This window comes from Rissa tridactyla, chromosome 3, assembly GCF_028500815.1.
Source record: "Rissa tridactyla isolate bRisTri1 chromosome 3, bRisTri1.patW.cur.20221130, whole genome shotgun sequence".
Classification (NCBI taxonomy): Eukaryota; Metazoa; Chordata; class Aves; order Charadriiformes; family Laridae; genus Rissa; species Rissa tridactyla.
The window spans coordinates 57376150-57399894 of NC_071468.1; the positions used below are offsets into that span (position 1 = coordinate 57376150).

The 23745-nt window shown below is 39.0% G+C and overlaps 1 protein-coding gene across 15 annotated transcripts in view; it reads right to left on the bottom strand.

The window, feature by feature from the left end:
• The window catches only part of SYNE1 (spectrin repeat containing nuclear envelope protein 1), a 302834-nt gene that overhangs the window by 247875 nt on the left and 31214 nt on the right, over positions 1 to 23745 (bottom strand). For 10 of the 15 annotated variants that reach the window (XM_054197398.1, XM_054197394.1, XM_054197396.1 and 7 more), the window contains exons 1-2: positions 6801 to 7187; positions 4205 to 4266 (exon numbers count right to left, since the gene is read on the bottom strand). In XM_054197398.1, coding sequence (XP_054053373.1) covers positions 4205 to 4266; positions 6801 to 6879 — 141 coding nt within the window. In that variant the 5' untranslated portion in view covers positions 6880 to 7187. Of the gene's footprint in view, positions 1 to 4204; positions 4267 to 6800; positions 7189 to 23745 lie in introns of those variants that run through there. The other 5 variants (XM_054197389.1, XM_054197388.1, XM_054197395.1 and 2 more) reach the window with 2 other exon arrangements.

The window sequence follows — 23745 nt, forward strand, 5'->3', positions numbered from 1 at the left end:
AGGTCTCAAAAATTTCACCACCTATCTAAATGCCCCGGTAGTGTGGTTTGTCTCTTGAAGCTCACTCTACAGTAATGAAGAGAGACAGGTTCTTTTAGAGGGCAATTTAGGATACATTTAGATTGAGGGTAAGTGAGATTTACAGTGCTCCATAACCCTGGTGCCTGTAATGTGCCTGTCAGATGACCTGTTTGAGTGCAACACAACTCCACTCCAGCTTGAGCAGTTCGGTATCCTTACTCTCAAATCAGTGTACAGGCCAGAATTTGCCTCATCCCAACATGAAGTCAAAAGTCATCTGGAATTCATATGCAAACCAAATCTGTGGAGCACCTCTGTTTTCCACAGTGCATGGTTTCACACTATAGATAAACCTGATCACCCATGTCAAGCTCTTGCTCTCAACCACAACCTTCACTAGTCGCTCCTCGCTGACAGTAGTTACAAAAACTAGATTTGCACCCTAACTAAGGCATGGTGCTAAGGTAAGGCAGGGGAATTATCCCTGAAGACATCATCCAAGTAAATGAACACCTACAGTACTTTCCTTTTGACATGAATCAAATATTGGTTTGGGGAAAACTAGGTGAAGTATGGGAAAGCATTGAACAAGATGAGAAGCAGCAAAGAAACCATCAAAAGACTTACACCAACGTTAATAACGTTAACCTGCTGCTATGAAGTGTTAGAATCACAACAACTGTTCATAAATCAGCAGGTTGAAATGTACTTTTTGTTGCTGAAAGGTTGCATAATTACCAACACTGCCAGTGTTTAGCAGCACACACCATGTACCTTAACACCAATAGAGCAGGAACAGAAGGCAGGTACAACAGCTGTGTCACAAGATCTCCTGTATGACACTCCTCTAATATGGAAAATTTGTTAATTAAACAGACTGCCAAAAATGTTCTGCATAATACGCTTTATAATATAATGTTTTTCACTACCCTGAAGATGTTAATACCTTACTACAAGGAGGTAAGACCCTCATTGCATTTCATAAATCACTTATTTTTTACTACTCTGGGCAGATAGCGTAGAATTTACCCTATTATTATGACTCCAGTTTCTCTCAGAAGTACGGAATGAGTAATACTTTTAGTGGCATATATAGAAGTATAGATTCCTCTTTCACATAAATATTCCACAGATATCAATCTTATTCCCCATGTTGATATAATTCAGGAAGATATACATCCACTAGCTGATACTGAGAAGTTCATACACCCTTATTTATTGTATACGGACCATCACACAGGATGGCTCAAGCTACTTGACTGGTTTTCCAGGCAGATCCTCTACTAAGATTAACACAATATCTTCTGTTGAAATAGATAAATAGCTACTTCTTGGCTGCGTACAGAGGGATGGGGAATGGGGCCTGCAGCCAGTCCATAACAGCTCCTCTCTGCCGCCCCTTCCTCCTCACACATTTTCCCTGCTCCAGTGCAGGGTCCCTCCCACGGGATACAGTCCTTCGAGATAAATCTGCTCCTGTGTGGGCTCCTCTCCACAGGCCGTGGTTCTTGTCAGGAGCCCTCTCCAGCGTGGGCTCTCCAGATGCCTCAGGGAAGCCTCTGCTCGAGCGCCTGGGGCTCCTGCTGCCCTCCTTCTCCTCTCACCTTGGTGCCTGCCGGGCTCTTTCTCGCAGGTTTTTCCTCAGTTCTAACCGCCCGTGCAGCATTTTGCCCTTTCTTAAAGACGCTTTTCCTGGAGGCATCACCAGCTCGGCCGAGGAGCTCAGCCATGTCCTGCGCTGGGTCCCCTGGAGCTGTCTGGGCCCGGCCATGTCTGTCGCGGGGCAGCCCCAGCCTCTCCTCACGGAAGCGGCCCTGCAGCCCCCACCTGCCAGCGCCTCAACACCCGCACACAGCCCAGTCCGACATCTCCTTCCACTTCATTATTTGACCCCCGTGTAACTTCACCGGCTTTAACAGACACAGGTCCCTGTGCGGAAGTGTGTGCTGCTGTTCTCTGCTATCAGTGTGAGGCCCGCGCTTCACGGTGTCCCTCGCTAGATACCATTTTGGCAGGTGTTTCACGTTTTATCGGGTTCAGAGAGGAGTGCAGAACGCAGACAATGCTGCCTGAAAGTGTGTCTCCTTCCAGGACTTTTCCTTATGACATTTCAAAGGCCTCCAGACAATGGAAATGTTACAGCTTTCCGATTTCTTTTGAAAAAAGGAAAACTGCAACAATCTTTAGCATGAATCAAGCAACGTAAATACTGAATTTCTGGGTTACAATTTGCAACAGGAGTGCAAGGGGAGTTCTGTGCATTTCACAGACCCATCAGTATTTCCTACAGCTGTGATGAATGCAGAAAACATATTTCCACGCTATCTAAAAGTATGACTAACAAAGACGTAAAAGCTTAAGCTTTAAAAACTTAGAAGTCTGAATGGCATGTGTCACTCCTGTTGGGTCTAATCTCTATAATCTCTAAACAATGCTTCTCCTGCGGCAGCACAACAGCATAAATGGGAAGCAAAACCAGCTAATCTATACATCTGATTCAGGCAGTGAGGCAAACTTGCTGACAGCCATCAATAAAAGTATCACAGAAACAACTCTCCTGTTAAAGGGCGAATTATCACAGACCTACATTTTACAGGCTACCTCAGGTAGCCGAAAGTGAGGGCTGTGGCTAGTTAACTGCTTGGTTTGAATGCGAGTATTTGATAAGCCTTTACAACATCAGACCCATTAAAGAAATATACACCTAGATTACACAAGTCAAAAAGGTCTACCTGAGCCCTCACTAGTATAGTAAGGTGGAGTTCACAGCTCTTAATCCAGAGCAAAATCTCTTAATTGAGCTGCCACTGCGACTTTGTCTTTTCCCAATAATTTGTTACTTATTACTAGCAAATTATCATTACACACACACACATATATACACATGTAACAATATGTAGATATATCTACTTGTCAATTATTCTCAGATATTATTGATCAATTATTAATGACACAATACAATTAGGAAATAGAAGAAGATGAAATAAGAGTTCTTTTTGTCCTCTGACACATGTTCACAGCCCACTTTGCTAACACTTTAGCAAATACTGAATGTCTTTTCATCTCGGTTGAAATAAATAGAACATGCATAGAGTGCCCGAGTTCTCTGCTGCATAGGGACCTTTTCCAAATTATTTCAAAGAGAATGGGGGATAGACCTCATGTCCAGTGAGGATCCACTGTCAGGAAGTCCTGAAGATAACCTTGTTCTTGCAGTTGAATTTTACAATGCCAGTGTAGTTCATTTCACAGTAAATTCCTCAGTTACATCCCTCAGTAACATAAATAAATACCATTGCTGTACCACACAGTCTCATTAGACCAAATGACACGGTATAGGATTATATGGGTTTCCTGCTTTGATCTGTTTATTTTTGAGGCCATTATTAGCCAATTCTCTACAGAGAAGCTAAAACAGTGCTCTTGCAGCTATTCCTCGCTCAATTTTCAAGTTCATTAATCTTCATGATCTAAAATATGCATTTCCAAGAGCATCTCTGGTGTTTAAATATTTTAATTTACTGGACTAACTGATAACTATTGTTAAAGCTGTGCTGTGTGAAAACTCTGGGAAATGCCAAATTAAATCTCGTTGTCAGATAAAGTTGGTATCAGTTGTGGCTTAACACTTTTTAAATTGTGTGTAAATCACTGTCTTTATTCTGCTAAAACCTAAAAAAGGAGGTTTAGGTTGTGCTAAGAAGAAGCAACAATAGTTTCATGACAAATCCCAAGATGCATCAGATAATTCATTCATCCCTGGATTCATGAAGCACTATTTATCCTTGTAACCAGTTCAGGATCCCTCTAAGAAACTACACAACTGAGTCGAGTTTTATGCAAATACACCCTATGTAATAAGGCTAATATTTCTGTTTAACAGAAAGCAGTTTCAAATATTTTGTCTGGCTGAAACAGCAGCTACTGTTTGGCCAGTTTCCGTTTTGGCCAAAGGAGCTGGGTGGTTGCCTGTAGGCAGCACTTACAACACTGCAGCTGACCGCTATCATGCTGAAACAGATTCATCCTCTATGCTGCACAGATAATGGGCATCCCTTTTAAGTTTATGCCATTTTGATCAGACAAATAAATCTGACATATTCTATACTCCAGAGCCTGTATAGGCGTAGATAAAAAGGTTTGATCTAAAAAAAAAAATAATAAGTTCAAAGCCATTTATTACCTTAGCCAGATGAGTATTGATCCATTTTGTGAAAGTCCTTTTCTGCACTGACTCTTGCTCATCTGAGAAAAAAAGAAAATCAGTTTGATTAGACATTGCTGAATACTTTTGGATTTACAAGATGGAAGAACAGTATTCCTTATTGACAACAAATGCATTCTGTTTTTGCCAGAAATGTCGCTATATTTTTTTTGAGACAGTTATTTTTGCCTGTAACTGCCCATAACAAATACTTCATATTCTTATAATAATGCTCTGACACTTGACTATTTGAAGAGTTTCACAGTAAAGTTCAAGTCTTAACAAATCAATGACCGGTAAGACACTATTTCAAATCTGAATGCTAAGACAAATTTGACATCTAAGTCTATATTATATTTACCCAAGGTCTCAGCACCAAGAACTTCTCTGTACTTTTTAACTAGAATCCGTGTCTCTGACAGTCAAGTTGCTTTTACGTAGAAAGTCAGCTAGGGGCTTAGAAAAAATACTATTAGCATGTATATTTGAATATGTTTACAATGTTGAATTAAAGATTTGAAATTGCATTATCAAGCTTATTTTCCTCTGGAAGATCCAGCCAGGGAGGAACCATTAAGCTAGTTCGGGCAGTTTCTATACTGCTACTTTCTACCTCCCTTAGTCCTGTCTTGAAGCACTTGTCTGATTTATAGCGAAATTTCACTGATTCTCAGACAGTCCCTCAGAGGCTGTTGCCAGCTGCATAGACAAAAATAGCTCCTGAAGGAGCTCCTCCAACTTCAACAGCCAGGGTCATGGCTGCAGAGGGAAGAAAATCACCGTGCTATAACCAATCCACGAAGTCGTGTCCCTTCCTTGTAGGGAATCAGGTTTGATACATGGAATAATTTCACAACAGGGGCATTCAGGTTTTTATGTTGGAGATTTTTCTTTAAAAAATAAAAGGAAATACCCATTTTACTGAAAAAAAAATCATTTTATTACCATCATCGGTTCTGAATAAGCACTTTCATTCCCCTACAGAAAATCCAAATAAATAAAATTGCTGTTAAATATCTATTTTTTATAACACATGCCTGTTCCAAAACCTACAGATGGAAAATCTAATTTTAGATACTGCCTTTGCTACTGACTTGTGTTAACACTGAATAATGATTTAATCTCTTTCACATCTGTAAAATTAAAATGGGATATCCTTTAATCCCTTTTAAAGTTCTGGAACAGATAACTACTAAGTTTGATGCACTACTACTAATAAGCTTCCTGATTTACACTCATGCAATGCTGCTCCACAATGAGTGTACATGAAGATACAAATCGCCACACAAAATTTGTCAGCCAAAATGTTCTCTTAAGTGGGACAATGATGGCTCCCTGACCACACACGAGCTCCCAAAAAGTGTTTGTGCATTATGACTCAGGAATATTTTCTTTACACATAAACAATATCTCACATATAAGAAATACCAGAGGAAAAAAAGATACATATACTTCCAGCATCTATTGCTAGATTAGCACACTTCATGCCTAAGAAAATAATCTGGCATTCTTTATTTTCCTTTTCTTTGATTTCATTGGGTAGGCTGTCTTACATCATTTTTAAAACATTGATTTCATGGTCATGAAATCTACTAGATTCATGTTCATGAATCTACTTGTTGCACTGACAGGCAAGTTATGAAAAATATCACTCAAAATACAGCATTGCGCTTCATTCAATACTGACTATTTTTGGCAGGGGATGTCTTTATGCATGATAATTGTTTCTACGTTCTGGAAAACAGACTTCTCAATGTATGGTTTCTAACCATGAACAAGCTGTTTCCCTTGTGACATACAGTAAACGTCAGCTCTGCTCTGACAAGCAATTACACAGGTAGACCGATTAATTTCAATGGAAGTAGTTGCACACTTGAATTGGGTTGTGTGTGAGTAGGTGTGAGGACAGAGATTGAGCGCGCACAGAATCAGTCTGGCTCTGGCTTCATTCAGACCTCTGTAACTTAAAATTCCCCAGCAACCCCGATACAATAACAACATGCCAAAAAAAAATGAACTGGGCCTTCAGAAGTCAAACTTCTGATCAACAAAAAGAGTGAAAATGATTCCTTAATTTGTAGTTCCAGTGCATCCTGCTGATTTAAGAAGCAGCCTTCTGGCAACAACTGGAAATCAGACAACCAGTTCCTGGTTTCTAAATGCTTACCAGCAGAAGACATACACATTTTCAGTCATATCAACAAACGGCAGAAATAGCTTTTCAAAATAATCTGTTTCAAGGCAATATATGCAAGCAATATATTCTTTATGAGTCCAACAGTAACTATTAACAATAAAGTTTCATATTTTTTTTTAGCATTTATTTTGTATAGGCTTAAAATGTACAGATTTTACCACCGTAAAACCTATGTCTGAATGTAACACAAGTAGGGCATTGATTTTGCAAATTCCATGATAAACACGCTTTTTACAAATTTCCCTGGAAATTCATTAAACTGATACAAATTCTCTGCAGAGGTACTGTTTATCTATACTCACAAGACCCATGCGTCATACAGTTTCTTACGCTCTCCCCACTTGCAAGGACTGTCAGCTCCCTGTTTGCACCACTTACCCTGCCGGTACTGAAAGAACCCAGGAAGCAGATTTAACGATGAAACATTTCTGCCACCAGCACCTTTGTAGCGAGCCATAAATAATGATGGTGCTGCTGCTGCTGCTACTGCTGCGGCGGCGGCTGCTGCTGCTGCTACTCCTGTCTCGTGCAGTGTGCAGCGTTTCTTTAGAATACAGCCAGAAGTAATTTTCCAAGAACAATCTGATTTTTTTCCTTCACTGGAAATGCAGGCCTCTTGCACAAATCCCTCCACCTGCTCTTATCAGAGAATTCACATGAAGCCAAACCTTAAAAACATCTTTACATATTCTTGCAGGGATGCAACAGCCAGACAAAGCCAGCTGTATCGAAGGTAGCAGTTCTGCTGGTCTCACTGCCATCATCCTTCTCCACTGTTTTCCTGTGGAAAGATTTTATTATCCGAGCACCAGCCAATCCGCTAACGGAAACCTCTGATGTCAAGAGCCTGAATAATTCATCCAGGGACTGGGACAACCCAACTACACTGCCGATATCCTAAAGCAGCAAGATGTGTAGCTGCAAAAAGCGATGCAGTCTTCTCACCAGTGCTTTTGTAAGAATATACTGCTCAGTAAGCATAAAAATGGCTGAAAGGCATAGCCCTTCTCTAGGCTGTCATACATATAAAGGAACGTAGCTTTTAAAAGCAACCACTTTGGTTCATCACTGCATACTCTATTTAGACACGGATGTTCTTCAGCTCCGCAGCTGAAACAGTGAACTGGAAGAATTAGCAAGCAATGAATCTGAACCGACACGTAGGCCACCTAGCTTTTAATAATATATTTGAACTGTTGTACAAGAAGGATGAAACAGAATTTTTGGAGTGCACCTAGATCAGCTTGAAACATAGTTCTGATAATATGCAGCACTTTCTGTCTCATTAAATCAGAGCACCAGAGCATTTGAACAGACTTTGTTTTCCTGTGGTAAAATGAAGGCAGTTATGAAACCGTGGAGATTCATATATTGTTCACCCACAGGGACCAACAGAGCAGTACACAATAGTGAAATGAGAGCAAAAGGCTCACTTTCAGTATGCCATTACAGTAAATGTATTATTATAGAGGTTGAATTCAAATTTCTGTTTTTGTAAAACACAATGGCTCTAACAAATCATTCTGCATCTGGAAGAAACATTGCAAGAAAGTTTGGTTTTATTTAAGAAAATTTCTTCCTTTAATTGGCTGGAAATACCCTCATATTTTTGCAAACATTTTTCTCTACTAAAGCACCACCAACAGACTGCATTTTTAGGTTGATTAGGAAAAAAGACAAATGCAATTGGATATATTTATTTAAAAATATTTTGAACAAATTAATTTTGAAAGGTGAACAAAATCAGCCATGTATCTTCAGATGGTTATGAATATGCTGATGAAATATTCATCACGCATGCATATTATAATGACTAGTATCATGCGTACCACATATAAACGTCAAGAGACAGAGAGTAGTGGCGTGCTTTCTAGCAGAACGTTTCTAGAGACAGGCTCAATCAGCAGCACAGTCCCTGCCTGCTGGCTGTGGCAGCAGCTCCGTGTGCCAGGGCTGTGGGGTGTGCAGCAGCAGATCCCACATGGAGCACCTCTTGCCTCAGGTGCTTGGGGGCCACATGGTGGGAAGGCAGCTGCAGTGCAGGGTTGCAAATACGGGGTTCTGCTGCAAGATAACACAAGGAGGAGTCTCACACACAGAGTGAGAGACAACAGAGCCGAGCTCACACACGTCTAATAAAGGCGTCTTGATTGATTCTCAGTGAGCTACTATTGTGGAGATTTGTTTTGTTTTTAACTTCAGTGAAATTCATTTCAAGTTGCTCACAGCTCCTCATTTTCAGCATCCTTTTTTGTTTTCTTTGGTTTTGATAGTTCTGTTCTAAAAACACCAAGGAGCTTCCCTGTTTGGTTTTTTTGGTGTTTTTTTTTTTCTTTTTGTTGTTGTTGTTGTCGTCATTTTCCAGGTCTTTGGTGCCTTTAGGAGTACTGCTAAAGCAACTTGGAAGCGCAGAAAAGTGTGCCAAACCACCTGCAATGCTTCAAGATGTCACTTGAGAACACAACACAACACAGAATGCAGCGAACAGCACCCCACTGGGAAAGTTTGTTTGGTCAGCAGCATGGCATAAATTCTCTAAAGCTTTCAATAAAATATGTTATAGACCAGTTTACATCTTCATTAAGGACATTCCTAATTTAAAGCAGCTGTAGAAAAGCTTGCAGAGTCAAAGCAACAGTATGGAGACTTTACTTATGAAAAGGAGCAATGTTTTAGGCTACATAGTTTAATCAACACCTCCATAACAGATGGATTACCCCATTCCGGAGTACTGCACAGAGGCAATGCAGGCTCATTTCTCTTCCTTTAAGTCTCCAGTTAATGGTTTTTATGGGACAATGCCATAAACAATTTTGTTTTTTTAAAAAACAACAAAGAAGCAAACTAGCCTTTGGTGGTAGCTCTAAAGCTAAAGTATTGTTTGTAAGTTGCTAAATTTAATAGTAACTCCATACACTTCAGGAAGAAAAAAAAGGATGAGGGAGGTATAGGCAGTGGGAGCAAAGTAAGAAAGAGGGAAAAATTGATTTCAGCAGCTAATGACAACAAGGGTTAGCAGTATTGGTACAAAGAATGGGAATATGTTTTTTAATACCTCATGCACTTAGGACTTTTCCATTTTTTATATTTTGAGGAGAAAGAGAGGATTTGTCAAAATGTGGCTTTGGCATATATGCCTCTACTGAATGTATTTTACCAGAGACGGTCCCACTAACAGATCTGTTATCTAAATTTCCAAGCTTTGAGATCTAGCTGCACACCCTAGCCATAACCTGCTCCACCACTGAGCACCACTCTGCTTCCCATCGGTTTCTGCAGAAAGGAAATCCATGCTAGAAGGTGACCGGTCAATCATCCTTTGCCAAACCCCTACTAGGGAAAATGATGGGGATCAGCTTTCTGGGGTTCACACCGGCATATACCATTGCTCAATCTAGAGGTTACCTTAGTACAGTGGTTTGGGGGCCAAAGGTTTTATGCCATTTGGAAGAGTGGAAGTAGAGAAAAGAAAACCCCGCGTACTGGTGGAATAGTTACAGGAAACTGGTGTGGAGAAGCAGCCTTACAGCTGCAGAAACACCGCCTGCTGCGCAGCACGCTGCTGGACAACAAGTGGCACGCTGCTAAGAACTTTCTGCTGTTCCTGTCTGTCTGAAATGTATTTAAAAAATATGTATTTTGATTTTACACATTTCTTATTTATTCCCTGAATAAATTCCCATCTCTAAGACAGAGAAGGTGTCTATCCAGCCACTAGTTAGAAAGATATAAAGAAAGATTCAATTTATCACCCAAAGAAGCTTGCATTTAAAAAACAAATCTGAGTATAATCAAATACACACCAAACAAATCAATGTCTCTTCTTTTTTTCTCAGTTAGTTTATTCTTGTAATAATACAAGCACATTCACCAGTCAGTCTCTCTAGAAGCATTTGTTGCAGACTGTGCCAAGTGGTTTAAAGTTTTGAAACCTGAAAACCCCAAAGTTTTGCCAGCAGTAGAGAGTGTGTACTTTAACTTGGGCTGTTGGCTCCATCTCACAGCAGCACTTAGGCTGTCACGGAATATGTTTATACTGTGGGAACTGGGAGACTTCCAGTCCTTAAATCTAAGGTCATGCCCTGTTGTGCCCATATTCCCATAAGCACATGTCAAATGTTCCTGCTCCATCCAGACACACATTATCCCCCACTTTCCTGTGCTCTGGTTTTCACAGGAAGGAACAGAGCACGCTGCACTGATATAATCTTGATCCTTAGAAGCCAGGACATAGTCCGGACATAACTGTACTGCCTGTAACTGCTCTTCACGTTCATCAGAAGGGCTTCCCTCGGCATTTGGAGAAACTAATGAGAACAGCATGATTTCTGTAGTGGATTGGAAGATATGCCCAAAATGTCATTTTTATGACTTCGTGCATCTTTCCTGTGCCCAGCCCCCGCAGCGCACTTGCTCCTATTTTATGTTTTGAGTGACTAAAAAAAGAGAAATGTGATTAAATTTTTCTGCTCCATATTTTGCCTAGATGGGCTGCATTTTGTTCTTCTCCACGTGTAGAAGCAGAATGTATTCAGAACTAACCAATGAAGGTATTTGCATTTCACGTTTATTGCATTCCTGCCTGTGCTGCCACACTACTGATATTCTCATCATCTCCACTGCATGTTGTCTTAATCTCCATGTGGCTGTAAATATATTGCTTACTTTCATAGTATCTGCATTCAACTGAATACAGTCAGAAATGAAAAGAACACCTATTAGAAAACCATTATGAGCTCATTTAATTCATTTTTAAAAATAGTATTCTGAAGAAGATATTAACTAAAATCAGGATACTCAACATTTGAGATGATTATGTGCAATGGCTTCAGTGTCTTCTGAAAGATTCAGGATTTGCTGCTCTACCGGTGTCTGTTTATTCACCAGTCTGGCATGGGTGACAGTGAACATATCTTTTCCTGGACCAATACACAAGGTGAAAACAGTCTGATAAAACTGATCAGAGTCAACCTGTTATTTGTTCTTTTAATTACTTATTTTCTGTAATTGTATTTTTAAAGACATGTTTAGGATGGTGACAAATCAGCCAGAAATCTAGCAAATCCAGTGAAGTTAATTAATAGGAATACCTGTTCTACATTATATTCAAATTTCAATCCATCCATGCCATTAAATAGGCACACCAGTTTAAGAATGAGTTTTTCATAAGGACTTAAAGATTTAAAGACACTGATTCTCTTGCCTATAAACTCTGTATGTACTACAGTAACATCTGCAATGATCATAATAAAAAAAAGACCTAAATGAATATTTGCGTTTTTTTCAGTTTGCTTCAGTTCTGCAGCTGGCATCATGTTACCTTTACAGATTTTGCAGAAATTCTTTCCATTGACATGAAAAGCTTCTATATAATAACCTTTATATGTTGTTGGTCCACTCTCCTAGAGGTTTTTAGAAAGTTGGAGTGAACAAAACATATCTTACTGAAAAGAAGTCTTTAATTTTTAACAGAAGTCTTACAGACAAGCAGTACTCACATCAAATAATTTAAAGAAGGTCTTAAAAAACCACTGAAATCTATCCAGATCAGTACCAGTATATCTACAAGTATCTTTGTTAGGGCATTAAGTAGTCATTCTAGAGCCAGGAAGGGTACTTAACATGCAGTTATACAAAAATATTTATGAGATCAGTTTGAAGGTAGCATATGTATGAAAATTGAAAGCACAGGCTCCAATTCCATCTTTTACTCACTGTACAGCAATTACACGAACTCCTAAAACAATGGTAAGTTTTTGTTTTCCTGAAGTCAACCATGTCAGGTACGCAAATTACTGTAGCAGTTGTCATTGATTTTCAGTAGATTTGCTAATGTTATATGACATTAATTGGACTGTTCCCAAGATTAAGCACTACAACCTGGAGAGACTTTGTGCAAAAATGTTTGTGTTAAAATTTGAATGTTTAATGTTTGTATTTAATAAGGTACAGAAACTTAAATGCACTGCACCAAATGCACCACATGGAGCAAATTTCTACTGCCAATGGTAAGATTACTGTTTTTCTATGCCTACAGAGACTTCAATAGCCTAAAATCAGTGGAGAAAATTTGACTTGGCAATGGAAGAGATCAGAATCTACTGAAATAAATCAAAACTAATGGAGACATACTAAGTACACACTGTCCAAGAGATTAAATCAGGATGTAGGGGTGCAGTATCTGTAACTTTTACATAAATCTGTGCAGAAATATACCAAAATATACATAATGATTCTTGTCTTACAGAAAAGACATTCTACAATCATATCTCAGTTAGGTTTATGCCTGAGCTCAGTGAAATGACAATGGTTTACTAAAGGTTTACAAAAATGTAGAATCCTCTGTTTATTCTGTGGAAAGACTGGGTGGTTTTACTCTTGAGATCATTTTTACCATAGTTATACATATTGTAGACATGAAGCTCTACAGAAGTCTACCTAAGGGAAAGAATGGAATTACTATTTTTGAATGCTTGGAGGCATGATAATTTTAAATACATTTAGAATTAAATTATGAATTCTTTATTCACGTATTCAGTTATTTTCAACTCAATAGGTTCAGAATTAGAAGTAAATGAAAGGGCTGAGCACTTAAAGGGTGGCTACAAAGAGGACGGAGACTGTCTTCACAAGAAGTCACATGGAGAAGACAAGGGGCAATAGGTAAAAGTTGCACCGGAAGAGGTTTCATCTTGATATAAGATGTAATTTTTTTACAGTGAGAACAATCATTCACTGGAAAAAACTCCTCAGGGACGTGGTAGAGTCCTCATCACTGGAGGTTTTCATGATGCGACTGGACAGGATGCCAGATAATCTCATCTAGGCCTCCTTTCCCACAAAAGGTTAGATCAGATGATCTTTCAAGGACCATTCTAGCCTGGCCTGTTTTTTGGTTCTATGATTTTATGAAAAACTGTTCTGTTCTTTGAACTGTTTTCATAAGAAGACGACACACTTCTATAGTTCTGCTACAGGAATGATGTCAGCCACTAGCGTGACAAAGAGGCAAATGGAATCTCATGATGCTATCAGGTAAGATATAATCAGCTGAACTGGAGAATAAAAATTATTGTTCCAGACACAATAAGCACACACATGGAGTATTATACAGAGTTCTGGCAACCCATGTTCAAAAAATGTGAACGTCTAGAACAGATACTAAGAAAACTAAAACTGAGTAGATGGGTTCCCCTCAGAGAGACTATAATTGCTCTCTGCAAATAAAGAGAAAGAAATGAACACCAGAAAAGTAAAAACGTCTTTAAATTAAATTGGACTCGATGATCTTAAAGGTCTTTTCCTACCTAAATGATTCTATGATTTTGAACTTTGACCACTGTCATGCTCACTGACAATGACTCTAACGTTAAGCATCCAAATATCCTTGTGAAAACATCTAGTTGCCTAAACATTCATGGAGCCCCCAAAGTGATAAGAATCATAGCCTGGTCTGTGTTTTCAATTTGGCCAGCCAAATGTAAAAGTGCCTACTGAAACTTCAAGACAAACTGGTGACACACAAAGCGCAATTCTATTAGGATTTGTTTCAGTGAAAACTTGATTCCTATAGACAACTCTACTGTGGTAACTAAGGGCTGTCAAGGCCTGGAAGGCTGCTCAACCATGGAAAGATTAAAGGAGCTAGTAAAGAAACTATCTGATAAAGAGCTACAAACAGTGAAGAAATATAAACAAGTTTATGAATTACTGCAAGCATTTATTTAACAAGCCAATGGAAATAAAATTATTTTTTTGTCTATCCATCTACAAGTTATTTGTGATGCAAAGACTCTTAATTTTAGATTGGCTGCTGCGTCACTTTTTTCTCAATGCATGAATAAATACATAGTAACTTCAGAGTTACACATTTGGCAGGAATCAGAGCTCTTGGCTGTCCTTGCAAAAATCTATCCTAATTTGTCCAAATTACGAGCCTTTTCAAATTCTCACATACCCTTGATTTTTAGCACTTGGACTCTCCAACAACTCACGTTTATAACCTTGATGAAGCACTTAGCAGACCGCAGATATACTACTCCTACAGAGTGGCTGAACATGCTTCAGCTTGGGGAATACAGGGCAAAAATCAATCTTTATGCCCCATAATTGCTTCAGCTCCAAGAAAGTCCAGAAAGAAACTCTTCTGCATGCTCAAGACCTATCCCCACTTTCCCTCCCATCCCCATGATGGCAGCTAGATTTAGCTCTGTTTCAGACAGAACGGAAAAAAGCTGAGTTAAAGGGAGGAATCTGAGGAGGAAAGAAGAAAGGTGTGAATTATCTAGAGAGCATGTACCCAGAAGGTGCGAAAAACCTCTGACTGGCAGCTGGAAAAGTGAAAGAAACAAGCAGAATCTGCTCACGCTATGCAGTATCTGTCCTGGAACAGATGATATTATCATCATTGCTACGACAACTCACAGAGGTTACATATGCCAGGTGTAATTGTGTCTATACAAACTTTATTTTCTTCCCATCTACACATGTGATAAGATCAGTTTTTAGTTACACGAACACATAGCTTTTATCCAAATGCTCCCTACCATTTTTGATGAACAAATGGAAAATGTTCAATCAATAAATGGGTTTTTTTTTGTATTGTTTACACTCCCCATCAGACCTAATGGTTAAGCATGTAACTTTGCAATTCTTTTACTATTTCTGTAACATTGCTTTTCTGTGATATGAAAATAGCATGAGAGATTTTTTAAAATTAAGTTTATTTAAAAAAAAAACACACAAAAAATACTTAAAAGAGACCAAATCTTTTGAAGAGAAAAATGTAAAAGAAAACTGGTTACTAACATTCATGAAAACAATTTAATCAGCTGAAAACAAATTTTAAGAATGGTGGACCTGATCATACATCAACATCAGAGTCTGTTCTCTGGATATCATTCCACTCCAAAATCCTAGGACGTAAATTGATAATCAACAACTATGTACCTTCATCCACGAGTTTCATTTATTCGTATACTATGCCAGTTTATTCAGCGGAACTGCACTGATCTAAACTCTGGCATAGAACTGGACGTTGTTCAAATTAAAATGCAGCTATCTAGGCACTGATCAGTATTTTTAAGGGTGATGTGGCATGCTCCTGTAACACACTACAGTAAGCAATTTTAAATAAAAAATAGATCAAAACAGTATTGTCACTACTGTGTCTGCCTTAAACAGTCCTTTCTGTAGTTGCAAATCACAGGCACCACTGTGCAGAATATTTGTAGCAACTACATCATTTAAAAGGACAAGAAACAAAACTCAGACATCGTGTTAGAATGATGAAGTCCCTGGTCTTGTCGTAGGGCAGCAGCAGTAGTGCCTGTGCCCTGGGAGAGGACAAGCAGCCTCCCCCCCACCTCTGCCCTCACCAGCTCAGCAGAAATCGAGCTTAACAAGTTCAGTGGGAAAATCAGCACAGCAAAATTGTGGGGCTTATGGGTAATGCTGCCGGGAAGGGAAAAGCAGCATTGGTCTGCAAGGAAATAATCCTCCTCATCCCTCATAGCCAGGGGCAAGAAAGGCTTAACTTCAAGCATTTATAATACATGGGGACTGCCCTTTACACAGAAGTGAGATACTAATTTTGCATCATCACAATTATTTTTTTAAAGGCCTACTAGGCTACTATCTCTCTTTTATCTGTTCCCTTATTTACTTTTTTCTGTAGCAATGAAAGATTTTCTTAATCATTCACTTAAATGTAACCATGATCTTGGTCATCATTCATGCCCTAATCCTGCACCATCCAACTAATGAGAATTTTGCCAGTGAATGAAACAAGCATTGGTCATTGAGATTATACCTTAGATTGGCAACCATTTCTCATGTGAAATGCAAAGGTACACTTTTTTTGTATTATTGTTTTATGGCATATGCATTTCTGGAGAAAATATTTCCCTGTCATGCAAAAAGTTTTGCTATTACTGGGTCCTGCTGAATAAACTCCTGCAGTTACCACCTCACACTATCATTTTTTCCTAGAAATAATATTTTTGCAAGAAGCCTGAAAATTGGAAGATATACTGGGTTCATCAAGTCCACAGCTGCTCACAGGAAGAACTTCTTTCTGTTCTCCTGTGGGAACCCTATTTTAATTAAACTGACTGCATCTTGATATTCACAGATGTGTTCTTCTGTATAAAAATAAGCAGAAACAGATACTTCCTCATAGGGCATTTCACATGTACTGGACATCCAAAAATGTATTAAAATGGTATTAAAAGGAAGAGATGATAAGCATATTCAGAGCAGGTTGTTCAATAAACAGAACAAAAAACTAACAACCATCACAATGAAAACAAACATCCCACAAAATGCATAGAGACAATGACATCTCAAATTTCCCCAGGAACCATGCTGTGACTAAGCACTGCTCATATTTAATATATTTCTTGTCATATCCAGCAGTTCTTACTTATATACTTAATAAAAAAAATTCTTCAAGCTTCTTATATAATTCTTCACAGCTTTTATATAAGTTAATGATTGAAGACTACTGGAGCATCTGAAACACAATGAAGGAAAACCCAACTCCACTGAAGCAACAGGATGTCTTGCTAATGATAGTAATAGTGCCAGAAATTAATCCGGAGTTTTTATTAAAAAATCTAAACCTAAAGCACTAGCACACAGATGACAACATGCAATCTGAATACTTTACCCAAATGGGGGACCTTATCCATATGGAATCCATGTCTTGCATCACTTGCCCTCTAAGGAGAAGCTGAGGGATGAGGTCTGGTTCACCCTGGGGGAGTACATGGTTCCAGTCTCTCTGTCCACGGAGATAAAGCCCTGAGCAACCTGGTCTGAGGTCACAGCTGACCCAGCTGTGAAGTTAAGACTACAGACCTCCTTCCAGCCTGAATTTTCCTATCAACCTATGGCCCATATCCTCCTGAGAAAGATATAATGAAAATCGCACTTTCCAAATAACTAATAAGAGCAAAACCCAGTGAAATTTATTCAAGTAGACTAGACAGCTGCACAGTAACTGGAAAAACACAAATAGACATGCTGCTTTCAGGAGGCTTTTTCATCCCATACCAGCATACATGTGCACAACAGAAAGCAGTTATGAGATTGTTCTCTCATCCATATAGAAAAAGAGAGTAGTCACAACTACACACATTTAGAAAGATTTTATTGAAAGTACTATTTTACTGAATCTCAGAAGGAAAGGGCAAGGATCAGAGAAGTCTTAGGACACCACCCAGTTGACTTCACTTCTACATTATCAAGACCTCAGGAGTCTAGGACTTATGTTCAACTTAGTTAGAAACATTACCGACGACTCCAAGTTTCATGTCATCTTTACAAGCCTTAATTTGTGCTCAGCAGAGTCAACAGAAAGTCTTTATTACTGTGTAATATCATACTTCATCGCACTCATTTAACATGAAAGATATTGTTACCGAATCAAAAAAAATGCAATGCTTTGTGAGTAGCATATCTCTTCTAAGAAATAGCCAGAAATGTTCAGTAAAGTCAAAATAAAAATGCTGATAGATCCACTGATATTAACTTCTATATGTACTTTATAACAAGCTTCATCACTTAAATCATGTAATTTTAAATGAGAGGATTAAACTGTAGCCTATGGTTAGCAGCATAACATCTTCCCTAAAATTTGTACATATTAGGGAAACATAGGGTAGAAACACCTGAGTAAAACTTTGTTAAACCAGTTCTTGAGAAAGCAATGTCTTGTGTTGCTGTCATTTTTTTTTCACTGTATCTAGGATACGTTTCTTCCTTTTGTTTTGTTTTTAGTTACCATAGTACGAAAAAATATACAACTTGTAAAGCTAACCTATATATTGTGCTTGTTTTGTACAACCATTGTTTCATTCATTATATTTAGCATGTATCTCTTCCTGTCCTGTGTCACTGTTTCATGACATACCTGAAGCCACCTTCTAGAAAGCTTAAAAGTGCTTGGCCTGATTGTGATTTCACAGTGGGCCATTCCACTGACATCAGGGTTACACGAGAGTAAATTAGAGTGTGATGAAAACCACAGTGAGCAAGCTTAGGTAGATTGCAGTCGATGTTCAGTTGTAAAGTCAGACTAAATGAAAGGAAAAACAGGGCACAGAGATTTAAACTTTACTTTTTTTAATCAGTCGTTTTCCTTTTGATACTCCCTAGGATGCTTCTATTGTATTCCCAAAATAGCAAAACAAAATTATCATGAGAAGCCACACAGACACGAAGCATCTGAATTTCATAATCTGTAAATAACATCCCTGAGGCCCTTCAGGACTCGTAAGAGCACTTGTCAGCTTTGTCTAAAGATAACAGCATACTGAAAGGCAAAACATGAGGACTGTGCTGAATATCACGATCATGATGATGAACTCAGTGAAAGGTAATTGCAGTTCGCGAAAAATTACCACCCCCAAACATTTGCTTATTTTTAGTTTTAAATTAACTTTTAAAAACACACTAAGATCTGGGCTATTAGGCAAAGCATCTAACAGTTAAGATACATTACAGTAGAGCTGCCTCCCCAGTCTGAAGTATGGATCCTGTAAGAAGTCATTGCAGCAACTGTGGCTTCCAAAGAGTCAAGTCCCTTCTGTTCCCCCAGCAGCAGCCACCACCCTGCCTCCACAGGAGACGCAGCAGCTCCAGGCTGGGCTTTCAGGGCTCTGGCACAGGCAAAGTCGGCAGCGCAGTGGTGACCTTGGTCCTGTCCAGCAACGTGCTGCCTTTACTTTATGAGTGCCAAGTGCACTCCTGTTAAATGTAAGGCTTTCTCAAGTGTTAAGGAAGCACTGTGCACACTGCTGGTGCAGAAGGATGCAGTGGTGCCAGGAAGGGTAGTACAAGAGCTGAATTTCATTTCCTGTTTAGAAATATATCTGCATGGCCATATGCTGTAACTGAGACGCAACTGTGGTGCTGGCTCATGAGCACAAATGAACCTGATTTACAACACCAATAGGTATTTCCTACCAGCTTGCAGCAACTGGTAAAACTCATATTAAACATGATCTTGCAACACAGGAACGACATTTGCCTCTTACTCTCCTTATGACAAGAATGGGATGAATAGCTGGCATTTCTCTCTCCACATTTATTCAAACAAAAGAAAACGGAATTCGTTCAGCTCCTCTGCAGTTTGCCGTAAGAATGTGTACCTGGCCTATTTATCATCCCTATTAAAGATAACAACTGGTTTGTTTGAGAAAAAAGTGAGGTCTGTGCTGCCCTAAGAAGTCAGCTTTGTGCTGGACTTATGTCCACTGGAAAGGAAGAAGCAGCCTCAGGCCATTTTGAACTAATAAATAAATACCTAAATATCTACATCATGTCAGAAAAAGAAAATATTTGCTTATGGTAATTCGTATTATGTGGTACTATCAGCAGTTCATTTAACGGGTTTTCCTAATTTCAGTGTAAAGTTTTGATTTCTTCTATTATTTTTGCCAAGACAAACAAGTTATTATTATAATATTTAGATATTACTGACCAGCATGAAACCATACCTCAGAAAAAAGTCCATTAACAAAGAAATGTAGTACTGCGTGAATTTCTCCCACCTCTACACTTTTGGGAGAACCCATCCCTTTGCTACTTGTTTTTTTAACTACTGGTGTGGTTTCTAGATGGTGAAACAGATCCTTCACTCGTGAAGGGAAGCCATACTTCAGAAGCACGTCCATGAAGCCCACAGCTCAAGTAATTAATTTTGAGTGACCTCTAGTAAATTGTCCCAGAAGCAATGAGTGTGTAGCAGCACCCTGAGCAGGGGGGGCCAGGCAGCGCCGCATGGAGAAAGCAGCCGACAGTGGATGGTGTGAGTGGCTGGGCTTGGCGGCAGAGCTGGCAAAGGCGCTGGGAAGAGGCAGGAGCTGGCCCCGAGAGGGATCAAACACCATCAGTCTCCTCAAGGGAGGTCTGGCTGTGAAATAACTGCGAGACCTGAATTCCCTCCTGCCAGTTCAGTGCTGGGTTTCACACTGTGCTTATACAAACTCTTCCTGAATCAATTTGGTTACCATTTTCTTATGATGACAATGTTTGCATTCAAAGACTGCACCCTTTTAGTTTCAAATTATGCCTCTAGTCTGGGAAAGCAATATTTCTTATCTGTGACGCAGTAGGAAAATTAAGCGCTGTCTGGTCAACAAACAAGCCCAAACATGTCTGCCACGGCATACAGAGCTCAAATACTTCACTCAGCTGCTTAATGGGACGCAACGTTCACAGCATTACAACAAACTGTTTAATGTGTTTTCAGCTCGCTTCACTTTTATATCCTTGGCTTAGATGTTTGACTACTGATATTATTTCATACCAGGAAACTAGAAAAACAGAGACGGAAATGATTACGTGCTACAACCTAGTATCTTGATCTGTTCCTCAAAAACTGATAGCTGCATACCACAGTATTTTCTAATTGTTTTGGCAAAGGAGTTATACTTCCTGAAAGACACTGAAGATTTAAAGTCCTTGATCCAAGTCCAAGAAGCTTTTATTAACTTCAGTGGGTACGAGCTTGCGCCCTAATCTGGAGAGAACTTAATAGTGAAATGCTGTGAAAAATTCAGTTTCCCATTGGACTAGTTCTAGACTAGTCCAAACTTACTGGTAAATTTTTTACACTGATGAAAAGAGTACTAAAGAATGATTCTGAAGGCAAACATCTTCAGATGTCCTGCAGATCACCTTCCATTAGGGTTAAGAGAAAGAAGTAGGCCCTTCAGGCTCTCAGCAATGAAGGACAACTCTGTCACCTTCAAAGTGTAAAATAAAACTACTGCACCAGTACTTTTGTAGGTAACTGCTATTAAAGTACTAACACAATTAGTACAGAAATAATTAACGTAATTATCCAAGAGGTTTCAGAAAAAGCATCACCTGAGTGATCCATTGCAGAAAACATACTTATTTCCGAAGTCCATGGTTATCAGATCAGTCTCATTTACTCATCATGAGCTTAGATGAATATAACCCCGAGCAGCCCCAAGTCAAAAGCGTGATGGACATGAATCCAAGAATCGGCTCAAATGACAGCTTCCACAGAAAGACTCACATTTGAGTTGCAAACTGAATGAGAGAAGTTTCTTAAATTCTCCCCTCCAGGGTCCATACCAGAGCCAGTTACATTCTCAGGACTAACTGAGACATCAGGATGTGATATAAGGACCAACTCCACAAAATGGTGATTTTTTTTATTTTATTTTTTTAATGATATTAAGTTCTTTATCTTCTGGAGCCCTCTGGAGGCACCTAATTTTTAAGCCTTCCTCTTCAGCCACAAAGACCAGAAGATGATTTAGTGTTTTATTTTAGTATTTTACTAACAACTGAATCCAAGAAGCATCAAGTATTATGAGAGCTGGCCACTCTGCAATCAAAGGCTGAAAATGGTCTTTTAAGTACATTTTGATGGCAGAGAATGTCAGATATTGCAGAGCAAAAAAAAATACAACGAAATATGAAGACCCTAAACTGAACATCCCCCAAAGTGCGTCTAGTCCTTGGCTCCAATTATAATTCTTTCGCTGTAATTTGTCTTTCAGTGCTTTGAAACTGAAAACCCCCACAAAAATAAGACCATTATAGCTCACAACCAAATACACTGAACTCTGACACAACGTAATTTCTAACACCTGCACAGTTCAAGATTCTTCACTGGTTAAATTGAAGTTTACAGCACTCACTGCCTTTGCCTAATACACACCGCCAACGTCTTCTTGTTGGGAATTTCCCATATATTTCAACCTGAACAGTCACAAAATAAAGGCAAATTGTGAAAAACATCTGAAACTGTAAGGAAAAAAAGACTACACCGCAGTCTACTCGAGTTACTGTTTTGCTTCTCAGTGCCTGTATATGCCCTCTTTTTGAATACTTTACATATCCATTGTCCCCCTGCTCCTGAAAATTTAAATTGGGCAAACAAATTAGGGTGCATAGATTACAGTATGGAAAATCTTTAAAATGGTAATATGAGCTAAGAGCAGAGCACTGATTCCTCCAAGTAGTATTTAAATTACTTTAACTGAAATTGGTTAAAATAAATGTGGTGCTACTGTACTCCTTATCCTCAAGTTATTTTGATATAACCGAACTACTTGTTCGGTAATGCCTCTGAAGGCATAAAGTGAATTATTCATAACAAATCTTCACACAACTGCTCTCAAGACTTTTCTCATTGTCACCCATATATCTTCCCAGATAAGGTACACCAGAGAGTAAGAATAAGCCTTCTGCACAATCTAATGTTCTTCAAGACCTGACTCCTCTCAAATTCATTTGTCTTTGTATACCTGCTATGTCCTTACAGATTCCAATTCATGCAATGGGAAATGTCTGAGGTCCATAATCTGGTTTCATGTAAATCTAATTCTGGTTTTAAACAAGTGATCTCCCTTTGATTTAGGAAATCTAAGCAATCAAGACACAAGAAATAACCAAATTCAGGATTTTTGGACTATATCCACATCTCAGAAAAAGAGGCATCTACCAAAAACACATACCATAGATTTGGTCTTTCTAAACCTAGAGAATTAAGTGTAAATGCAAATGTATTTTGAATACTTCACATATTTTTGAAAAAAAAAAAGAAATAAAATACGGGATTTACACACTTGTATGAAGTGTGCATGACAATTTTTACTTGGACGTTTAACAAAGATGATGAGGCCATGGGAGTCATGCTTCAGGGAATATAAACCTTTTGAGAATCATTAAGTTAGATTTTCTACACCAGAAGATCTGCAAGGAAGTGCTCTGCATGGAATGCAAAATCAGATGTCAATCATAACATCACACTATTCTTCCCTCTTCCCAGGTGCGGCACCATAGTGATAGGAATATGGATAGGGGCAGGGCAGGGACAGGGAGAGCAGCGTGGATGAGGAGTTCGGGGAGGAAGTGTTTAATTCTGTAACTTCTCCCGAGTGCTTTGTTGAGACCTTCTCAGAGTGCCGGCCCGGCCAGGCATCAGTACTGACCTCTTCCATCTGCAAGATAATCCTGTATGCAAAAACCCCAGTCATTTCTAGGACACCAACTCATTGTATTATGCTCTTTAGTGGCCTTAATACAGTATGTTTAGCTTAACAGAGTGCCTATAGAAAGCTCCTATTTCTAATTCTAATCAAGCATATTTATATTTTTAGGATGCATATTAGCATTATGCCCTAATAATACAAGCATTTGGTAGGTGCCATATGGACACAGGCAAAACACGCAGTGCCTCCTCAAAGAGTCTGCCTCAATCTTTAACACATGAGTAGTCCCTCTGCTATCATTAGCTGCATGTGCATAACGATACAGGCCAGCTCCTCAGCGCTCT